Source organism: Rutilus rutilus (genome assembly GCF_951802725.1).
Source record: "Rutilus rutilus genome assembly, chromosome: 19".
NCBI classification, from domain to species: Eukaryota; Metazoa; Chordata; class Actinopteri; order Cypriniformes; family Leuciscidae; genus Rutilus; species Rutilus rutilus.
The window spans coordinates 34,134,018-34,145,029 of NC_140232.1; the positions used below are offsets into that span (position 1 = coordinate 34,134,018).

Here is an 11,012-nt window from a genome sequence, read left to right on the forward strand (position 1 = left end):
CTCTCAATGAGACTCTCTCAACTGATTTGTACTTTCACTGCCGTGTGTTGCTCAGAGATGCAAAACAGTCCTGTGGATTTGTTTGGAACCATTTCCAATTTTTCCAATTTTCATTGGCTAAATAGAGCAAAAACAGGCAATATTGTGTCTAAAAGTCACTTTATATTAACTTCTTGTTTACTGTTGTATAAAATCAAAATCACATTTGTAATCACGCTGATATTTGAAGAATAAACAGCACTCTTCGTGTGAAATTGATTGACTATTTACATCATTTAAAATAGTGAGAGGTATTTTTGCCTCCTTATCTTGAATATTGAGGGAATTCTAAATGCATTTTAATAGTGAATCATGCAGTGAAAGCGTGTGCACTACTCTAACATACTAGACTACATCATGTGTGTGTATGTATGCTAGGTGTGTTTATGTAAAGTGAGGGACATACTCTTATGTCAGATCACATATCGTTAAATCAACAATCATGATCTTATCGCACACCCCTAGTTTCTAGACCTAAACTAAACACTTCTCTCTTATGCATTCATACACATTTTAACCTAAAATCTTGCTAATGGAACAAATAAAAGTTCATGGACGTGTTATTAGTTCAGTACTCATAAACATTGTGCTCCCTCAAAACTACTGACAGTTTGATTTATTGGATCTTGCGTAACCGAACGTGTGTGTGTGTGTGTGTGTGTGTGTGTGTGTGTTTCCCGCTGCAGTTCTTGGTGACGTGGCACACGATTGATGCCGATTCTCCGGAGTTGAGTCACATCTTGTGTTGGGCTCCGGCTGATCCTCCCACGGGCCTGTCGTATTTCTCCAGCATGTATCCGCCACATCCACTGACCGCACAGTACGCCGTCAAAGTCCTGCGCTCCTTCCCTCCTGTACGCCATCATCATCATCATCACACTCTCATTTCTTTATAGCTCTTTATCTTGCATCATTTTGTCTTTATTAATGTATATTTTACTCTTGTTCAACAGGATGCGATTCTGTTTTACATCCCACAAATTGTTCAGGCTCTCCGTTATGACAAGGTATAGTGTGTATGAAATTAAAAGTGTCCCTATTATGCTATTTTAAAGGTTTCTAGTTTTGTTTTGGCGTCTCCTACAGTAGATTCACATGCATCCAGGGTAGGCTGGTCCTTATTTTTAAAGTCTCCAATTGTCGTGCTCTTAACCCTTCAATTTGTTCCTTTATATAAGAAAATACAGCATGCCAATTTTTCTAATTTTGAAGTTAAAAGGAACAGTTTAAGAGGTTAAGACACTAACATTTTGCAAAAAAAAAAAAAATTGGACTTGATAAGGACCACCCTAATCCAAGGTCAAACAACACTTAAATTTCCTCATAATCTCCACTTCAGCATCAGCTCTTTACTCTCAGTGTCCGAAACGGTTAGATCAAGGATTCAGTCTCTAAACTCCGCCTCTCTGAGAGCTGCTCTGCTCTGATTGGTCAGAATCCAAACGCTCATTATCATATCTGAATCTCAGCTCTTGATCACAGTGATACGAACAGTAACAATGGCGTGGGTTTTACCGTATCAGTCTCTTTAAAGTGGATTTGCTTTGTCAGCAGAAAACAGCGTCTTCTCGACATGAACAACACGAACCAAACTCTTCCAGTCTCAGATAAACTACAGTGTTTGAGGGCGGAGCTAAGAGATGCTTTTCGGCCAATCAAGACTAGAGGCTGGCATTATGCAAATGTGTAACATTGTTACACTGTAACAGGAAGTTAGACTGAATTACTGACGACTCGCTTCTTTCTTTTAGGAGACAAAAACTATCATTGTGAAACTATGCAGAGCTTTTACATTCAGAAATAGTTCTATTACACACTACATGAAAGATAATATCCTAAAAAGCATGATAGGGGCACTTTAAATAACTTTTCATATAATATGGACAAATAATGGAAAAATTATTTGCATATGCTAAGTTAGATTTGTAAAGGTATAAATCAAGTTGCATGCAGTATAAAAAGTATAAATATGTTGTATATGCAGGTCATATATTGCATTCCCCATTTTCTCTCCCTGACTTGTTGATTGCTCTGGTAATATACTGTGTGTGTGTAGATGGGGTACGTGAGAGAATACATCCTGTGGGCGGCACAGAAGTCTCAGCTTCTGGCACATCAGTTCATCTGGAACATGAAGACCAACATCTACACCGACGAGGAGGGACACCAGAAGGACCGTAAGTGCTCCTCACCGACATCAGCTCGATGTGAAGAGCTCTTCAGTGATGCTTATTCTGTGTGTGTTCTCTAGCGGACATCGGGGAGCTTCTGGAGCATTTGGTAGAAGAGATCATCGGGTCTCTCTCGGGTCCAGCGAAAGATTTCTACCAGCGCGAGTTTGACTTCTTCAACAAGATCACCAATGTCTCCGCTATTATAAAGTAATAGAAACCTGCCGTTAGCATCTGGTTGTGCTCCGGTCATTTTGATTATTTTTCCCAAAATGCTAGTTAATGTTATCACATTGGAATAAAATGTACTGACTTTGCTCACACAGGGTTTAACAACTTTCCAAAAAGATTTTGGATAATTTTCATGCTTTTTTTGGGATATTTTCTCCCCACCTTGTTACACTTGTGGTGTTGCGGGTCAAAAATGACTGGCCTACAGAAAATTGCTTGCAAGGCAAGTTTATTTATATAGCACATTTCATACACTGGTAATTCAAAGTGCTTTACACAGAAAGGAATTAAAATAATCATAAAAAATGCAAGGAAAATTAAATCGGTTAGAAAAGGAATTAACTTCATTTCACTTAAAAACTGAGGAGCATCAGCTCAGATCAATGAGGCCTACGATCAATCAGTTACAAAAAGAAATATATAACCTATGGGAACTGAAAGAACACAAGTTGATGGAAAGATTGAATCCTAAATTTGGTGATAAGATAGCATAATGAGAGACTTATAAGCAATTTTCTGTTGGCCAGTCATTTTTTAACAGGAACACCAAATTAGCTTAATTTTCAAGGGTTAAATAGGACTTTAAGATGAATTCTATAGTTTTTTATAAGAGTTGTGTGGGATTTGTGTATTTTTGTTGCTTGTGTTGGTTTGTTGAGACTTTTGAAAGCATGTCTAACATCACTGAACAGCTCATGTTTGAAGCTGAGATCTTCTGTTTCTCTGCTCATGTTTCAGGCCCATTCCTAAAGGAGACGAGCGGAAGAGAGCGTGTCTGCGAGCTCTGTCTGATATCAAAGTCCAGCCAGGTTTCAATCTCTCTTCATTATCAGATCACTGTGTTATTGGCTGATATTACAAACACTTAGTTACAAAACCGTTAATTTGATGTTTCTCAGGCTGTTATCTGCCCAGTAACCCTGAGGCCATAGTCCTAGACATCGACTACAAATCTGGAACGCCAATGCAAAGGTACAATCATCACCTAAAGTGTCCCTATTATGCTGTTTTAAAGGCTCTCAATGTTGTTTTGGCGTCTCCTACAGTAGATTCACATGCATCCAAGGTCAAAAAACACTTTAATTTCCTCATAATCTCCACTGCAGCATCAGCTCTTTTCTCTCAGTGTCTGAAATGGTTCGATCAAGGATTCAGTCTCTAAGCTCCGCCTCTCTGAGAGCTGCTCTGCTGTGATTGGTCAGAAACCAAACGCTCATTATCATATCTGAATCTCAGCTCTTGATCACAGTGATACGAACAGTAACGATGACGAGGGTTTTACCGTATCAATCTCATCAAAGTGGATTTGCTTTGTCAGCAGAAAACAGCGTCTTCTCCACATGAACAACACGAACCAAACTCTTCCAGTCTCAGATAAACTACAGTGTTTGAGGGCGGAGCTAAGAGATGCTGTTCAGCCAATCAAGACCAGAGGCTGGCATTATGCAAATGTGTAACATTGTTACACGGTAACAGGAAGTGAGACTGAATTACTGACAACTTGTTTCAGTTCAGAAGCTTTTACATTCTGAAACAGCTCTATTACACACTACATGAAAGATAATATCCTAAAAAGCATGATAGGGACACTTTAACACTGTCACACAGCATCTATAAAAGCATTATGTGTGTTTGATGGGGTTTAGATGCTCAATAAAATCACGTGTCTGTGTGTTTTCCCTCTCAGTGCTGCCAAAGCGCCGTATCTGGCCAAGTTCAAGGTGAAACGCTGTGGAGTGAGTGAACTCGAGAAAGAGGGTATGCAAATCATTAGGGCACAAACGTAATTCTTTCATTCCTGAAGCAAACAGCCGTACTTCTGCTGGCTTAGTACTGTAGATGACTAATCACAGTGTACAAATATTACAGTAACATCATTAGCAATTATGCAGCCATCGAATGTGAATGATTTTGCTCAGTTATTTTAATTGTCTGTGCTGTATTATAATAATATTAATAAATAATAATTTTAGAAATTTAAGATGAAAGTCTGAGGGATAATTGTGCCTTTCAATCACACCAGCACATGAAGTATGCACTCGTGTGTGTTTGTAGGTTTATTGTGTCGCTCGGACTCGCTGGATGAAGCTCAAAGCGGAGAAGACGCACAGAAGATCTGCTGGCAGGCGGCCATCTTTAAAGTAGGAGACGACTGCAGACAGGTATCAGAGGTTCACATTGACATCTCATGTGCTTTGTTTTTGCCGTCCTTTATGTACTTTATTAGTTTACATTTCTGCCATGAAATCTGATTGGACGAGCCAACGACTCAAAGCTATAGTAAAATCGCTGATATATACAGTATTCACACCTGTGACGCACATCAACATTATACACTAACAGGGGAATTAACTATAATAGTCTGTGAAATAATTTATTATTGTATGAATGTTAACGAAGGTCTGATATTTTGATAGTCTGATATCTGACATTTTGCATCTTTTAAAAAAAATTCATTCATATGTAATGCCTGTTTAAACCCCTAACTCTTTCTAATTTAAATTGCTTTAATGGCATGGCTGTTACAGTGTTGCCACAGCACAAATATATAAATAAACAGAACAGAAACATGTGTATAATATAAGTCAACAGATTTAAACGGTAGATTTTTAGAAAATATTAACAAATTCATTGTATTTACATATGCATTGTGTTTAAATCACATTTATCAGGTGTAACACATTTAAGTAGAAAAGTTTGGTTTAGTGGTTCAGATTTTTTCTCTTTCCTTTTCTAATTTCCTCCCTGCAGGACATGTTGGCTTTGCAGATCATCGGCCTGTTCAAGAACATTTTCCAGCTGGTGGGACTCGACCTGTTTGTTTTTCCATATAGGGTGGTAGCGACGGCACCTGGGGTGAGTTATGTTAATATTTTATTTTATTTTATTTGATTCATTGTTATTTTTATTTATTTAAATATAAAATAAAGTTTAATTTAAATGTTTCTTTTTTTTTTCTTTCTTTTTTTTAAGGATTTTCAAATAATACAAAGAAAAACAAAGAAAGACAAGCAAACCCCAAGCGCTGCAAGTTAAATAAAATGTACAATGTACAAATGTGTCTGTTTACAGAAAACATAAATCAAAACAAGAGAAGCCAAAACTTTCTTTAAATGTTTATTTTGATTTATTTAAATAATGTAATTTTAATTTTAAAAATGTAAGTTTGAGTTTGTGAGTTTTGTGGCTGCCGTCACACCAGTCTTTTTTCCCACTGATTTTCAGTTGCAGTCGTGTTGTTTTGATAATCAATTTGATAAAACCTGTTTTTAATCAGGTTTATTACATTGGTAATACTTTGGATTCATACAGTAGTGAAGGACTGAACTGCTGTAGTCCTGGTCTGTTCTGGTCTAAACCAGTCCCACTGCAAACACACAGCCAGACACAATCTGTCATCCATGGTGATTGTGTAACTGACCAATTTTTTTTTTTTTTTAAACACATTTTATTGAACTGACCATTTTTATATGGCTACACTTACACAACTAATAAAATAAGACATCCGAACAGTCTGTGTTTATTGATTGTGAACCTCATGATCATTACCTGAAGGGACAAACACACACATCTCACTCCCTGTATTGCATATTAATCCCTTTATTATGATCGTTTGTTTGTCTGCTGCTCCTGATCTGAGTTGTAAATAGTGCAGAGAAATGACCTTTGCCAGAGGTCGATCTAGCTCTTGTTTCGAGTTAGCTAGTGTGACACCAGCAGCTTATGATTTTTCACACTGAAGACGTTCTCTTGTGGCTGTGTGTTTTTGGTGTAACAGTCCTGTGTTTGTCCCGCAGTGTGGCGTTATCGAGTGCATCCCAGACTGTAAGTCCAGAGATCAGCTGGGACGACAGACGGATTTCGGGATGTACGATTATTTCCGTAACCAGTACGGAGACGAATCCACTCTGGCCTTCCAGAAGGTGAGAAAAGCCTCATATCTCTTGCTCCTGAACTCTGTTTCTGTCAGTCTGGTGTCCACTAGAGGGCATCAGCAAACTTCCACATGAGGAGTTAATATCATGCAAACACACTGTTAAATCAGCTTGAACAACTAAAAAGCTGTTAATTTCCTATTTTAATTTGCTTCTTAATTGAATTAAGGTTTCCCTAGGTTTCATGTATATTATTATTATTATTATTATTATTATTATTATTTTATTTTTTTGGGGGGGGGAAATCCAGAATTCCCACAGTCTTGGAAAACCTGGAAAATATGGGGAAGCCTAATTTTAAAAGTGTTTTCTAGACTTCTAGGATTAAGTCATTAAAAAACTAACTTTAAAATAGGCTGAAATTAAAAGTTAACTAAATAATAAAAAAAACATGTATTTCCAAATTTCTTTATTTATAATTCACAGTCTTGGAAAACCCTAATAATATATTAGGAAGCCTAAAGTGTGTTTTCTAGACCTGGAAAAGGCATTTTAAATTCGTTCCAAGCTTTACTATATTTTATCAGGTACAGTAGAAATTAAAGGTGATTTCAGGCCCAAACATAAATGATCACATTCATCTAATCTTTCCTAATGATCCGCTAGCTGCCCGCCCCATAAGCATGCCGTCAAAAAAACGGATCTCTGTAGGCAGCCTCTGAGATCTGCACACAAAAACAGTTGCTGATATAACCTTTAAGTAAAAATTCTTATATCCTTAATGATTATCCAGTAAATCAACAATGACTGTATAATTCATGTAGATTCATTGGTTTAAAGAGTAAGAACCTTAAAAAACAGTTCTTTTTAATTAAATTTCTTTCTTTTTTTTTTAATTAGGAGTGCCCATAGCTTAAAATAATTTATTAAAACAAAACTTAGGGATAGACTCCTTCAAATATGGTTGAACATTTACATTTGTGCATTTTAACCAGTTGCTTTTATCCAAAGCAAAACACACACTCACACTCTCTCTCTCTCTCTCTCTCTCTCTCTCTCTCTCTCTCTCTCTCTCTCTCTCTCTCTCTCTCTCTCTCTCTCTCTCTCTCTCTCTCTCTCTCTCTCTCTCTCTCTCTCTCTCTCTCTCTGCAGGCGAGGTATAACTTCATCAGGAGTATGGCTGCGTACAGTCTTCTGCTGTTCCTGCTCCAGATCAAGGACAGACACAACGGGAACATCATGCTAGACAGACACGGACACCTCATCCACATCGGTGAGACCTCACACCATCATAACGCTCTGTTCTGGGTTTAGCATGAGTGTTTATCATGTGTGTGTGTGTGCTCCTCAGATTTTGGCTTCATGTTTGAGAGTTCTCCGGGTGGGAATCTGGGCTGGGAGCCGGACATCAAACTGACGGATGAGATGGTGATGATCATGGGCGGGAAGATGGAGGCCACGCCCTTTAAGTGGTTCATGGAGATGTGTGTGCGCGGATACCTGGCTGTCAGGTGAGATGTGTGTGTGAACCTGTGTGAGTGTGTCTATTATAAATGGATGGAGTTGATCTTCTGAATGCATTGCTCTTGTAGGCCGTACATGGATGCTGTGGTTGCCTTGGTAACGCTGATGTTGGACACAGGGTTGCCCTGCTTCCGTGGTCAGACCATCAAACTGCTCAAGTGAGTCGAGGGACTGATGTTTTCACACACGTCTGCATGCACATAAACATCAAGCACTGGAAGAAACATTTTTTTTTTAATGCGATCGGTTATTATGCGTTATTAAAAGATTATACAGATTTGAAGTGAATCTTGTGTTGTAGGCAGCGTTTTAACCCTGGAGTGAGTGAGAAGGAAGCAGCGGCGTTCATCATCAAAGTCATCCAGAACTGCTTCCTGAGCAGCAGGTCAGTGTCTGAGTGTCTGATTTACTAGGAATGCACAGATGTAAAACAACACAATCTGTGCTCATCATATTTTATATGGACATTAAACATGATGCTCAAAGGGAACCTCTAATGCTTTTTTTGATATGACCTTTCCTTTAGTGTGTAATATCAGCTGTTTGTGCAGGTAAACACATTCTGCCAAAGGTAGTGAATCTCTCCAACAGAAAACACTCTCCTGATATTCCTCGTTTGTCATGTCACCATGACACACATTTACATAAACCCCGTCTACTCATTATGGGTAGGTGATTCGCTATGCAGAGACTGCGAAGGCAAAGAAAACATTGCATGGCCTTCCAATAGTGACACCATAAAGAGACAGGAACTACACCAGTGTAGGAAACAGGCGCATCAGCAATGAACCGAATGAGGAAAAATGTGTTTTTAACTTCAAATCATAATTCTAGCAAACCCCAAAATTATGAGCTAGGAAATCAGCATAATATGAGCACTTTAAAGAGGAAATAATAATAATAATAATGATAATGGCCTTTGATGGTTTCATGCGTTATTTCCTCATATTCTCCATTGTTGCAGCTCCTCTCTTCCCAGTCTGTCAGTAACGCACTGTTTACTTCCTGTCTCTATGAAGCCCCTCCTTCTGAAAAGCACACTGTGCTCTGATTGGTCAGTTGGAGCAGTGTGTTGTGATTGGTTGAGCGCTTCGAGTGTGTTTGGGAAATGTCCCGCCCCTTACCATAACCACCAGTTTAACACACTACTAACTAACTCAACCAGGCCCCGCCCCTTTATTCTGCATATTAATTATTATAATGAGGAACATTGTGACGTGTTCGTTCCCAGAAGAAGCTCAAGACTACAATGGAGGCGTTTCAGGAGTTGATATAGAGAAGAACTCCCGCTGGAGGGACTTTGAAACCTTTCTCATGCTCAAACAGCAATATTACACACTAAAGAGAGATGAATATGGAAAAGTCCTCTTTAATAAACAATGCATGAATTACATGATATGTGTTTTCATTTGTTCCAGGAGCAAAACGTATGACATGATCCAGTACTATCAGAACCAGATCCCGTACTGAAGGCCAGAGAAGCGTGTGTGTGTGTGTGTGTGTGTGTGTGTGTGTGTGTCTCACTGATGCTATATCACACTGCTGTCACAGTCTGGTGTGTTTGTGCACTTCATACACCTGAGATGAGTTTGCATGGATTGATACACACTTAAATCAGCACTTATGAGACTTCTTCACACGAGGAACTTTCTGCTGCATGATGATTTCAATTATACTTGATTTTAAAGTCATGTTTGTGACATTTTTAGTTTTAGTTGATGTGATTTTTGTTTACAGCCTTTTAATAGTTTCCAGACAAATCATGACGTTATTGAACAGCAGATGTTTTTACGGATGTGGACCGTCTGAACTAGAGACAAATGTAAAATTTTAGAGGTTTTTAGATTTGCACATTATATTGATTGATTATATTTATAGTTGAATGTTTGCCTTCCTGTGAATCTGTATTTCTTTGCAGCTCTGAATTTGTGTATTAATATATCTGATTTTAGGGTCACATGACCTGACCAATCGCTGCTTGTTTTGCAGTATGTGACTGTTTATTGATCAGTCGATTGTGCAGTAAGTGACTAATCTTTGTACGCTCGTTTGTACGGTCGCATTAATTCTCTCTCCTCTTTATATTCTCATTCCTTTTGGATTATTTATTGTCTGTGATATTTAATAAATGTCTACAGTAATTGCTTGTACGCATTTGTAAAGCTTCTTTACTGTGCATGTGATAATCCCAGATGTCAAATGAAGCGGAGCAAGTGTTTTTATTTATCTAGTGTACAAAATGCTTCAAATGTACAGTCAATATCTGTGTTTTCAAGGGGTTGTTCACTGACAGTGATTTGAAGTTACCAAAAGTCGTTCATTTACTGTAACGGTATGATGTGAGATTACCAATGAGAAAACCTTCTAGAAACCAATAAAACTGCAACATTGTCAATGTTTGTTAAATGTCAAATGCTTTTACAGTATACATGCCTTTTAGCTCTACATTTTATCAGTCCATTTATTCACTGGGAGCTCTGATTTTGCAGCAATAACTAAACAGAGGTCAGAAATGTACATTTCTAATTATATACAGTGTTTTAAGATAAAAAATGACTTATTACTTATGCAGTAAATAAAAATAAATAGAAAGGTAATTTAGAAATTAACATTAACCAAAAACTAATGCTTTAAAATATATTAATTCATGATACCTTTTAAAGTTTAATACGTGTTACATGAACAACTGGAAATAAATGTACACATCCTTGTTGTAAAGCATAAGAATCAGGAAAACTGGAAATGTTCCAATTGCAACCTACGGGCCCGTTTCAGTTCACACACCCTTGCAAACAAATGCTGTTTCAACAGCGACAAAAATAAAACACAAACATTTTCAGAAAAAGAGGTTTCAGGTCCCTGATGCACGGCGCCCCACCCCTAAACTTCATTCAGCCCCTAGTCACTCGGGCCAAGGCCTGGGAAGCCATCCCCAATGTGTCAAAATGGGTACTGAACACGGTAAAACGAGGTTACTTGCTTCAATTCGCTTGCAGACCTTAGCTTGGCACCGAAGTGTCAAGTTCCCCTGTCACAAAGTGAGTCAGGCTTTTGCAGCTGTCCCGAAAAAAGATGGCGGCCTCAGGCCTATTCTAGATCTCAGACACCTGAACAAGGCCCTCATGAAACAGCCATTCAGGATGCTAACAACCAAACAAATCCTCGCGCAGAT

The 11,012-nt window shown here is 38.2% G+C and overlaps 1 protein-coding gene across 1 annotated transcript in view; it reads left to right on the forward strand.

Annotated features, from left to right (window-relative positions):
* Positions 1–10,239, forward strand: part of pi4kab (phosphatidylinositol 4-kinase, catalytic, alpha b) — a 75,364-nt gene extending 65,125 nt beyond the window's left edge. Inside the window, exons 41-55 of the mRNA XM_084388610.1 lie at positions 726–893; positions 993–1,046; positions 2,096–2,216; positions 2,291–2,420; positions 3,180–3,250; positions 3,341–3,413; positions 4,129–4,199; positions 4,497–4,603; positions 5,193–5,297; positions 6,239–6,364; positions 7,469–7,589; positions 7,668–7,827; positions 7,909–7,998; positions 8,142–8,225; positions 9,259–10,239. Coding sequence (XP_084244736.1) covers positions 726–893; positions 993–1,046; positions 2,096–2,216; positions 2,291–2,420; positions 3,180–3,250; positions 3,341–3,413; positions 4,129–4,199; positions 4,497–4,603; positions 5,193–5,297; positions 6,239–6,364; positions 7,469–7,589; positions 7,668–7,827; positions 7,909–7,998; positions 8,142–8,225; positions 9,259–9,310 — 1,533 coding nt within the window. The 3' untranslated portion in view covers positions 9,311–10,239. The remainder of the gene's footprint in view (positions 1–725; positions 894–992; positions 1,047–2,095; positions 2,217–2,290; positions 2,421–3,179; positions 3,251–3,340; positions 3,414–4,128; positions 4,200–4,496; positions 4,604–5,192; positions 5,298–6,238; positions 6,365–7,468; positions 7,590–7,667; positions 7,828–7,908; positions 7,999–8,141; positions 8,226–9,258) is intronic.
* The last annotated feature ends 773 nt before the right edge of the window (positions 10,240–11,012 follow it).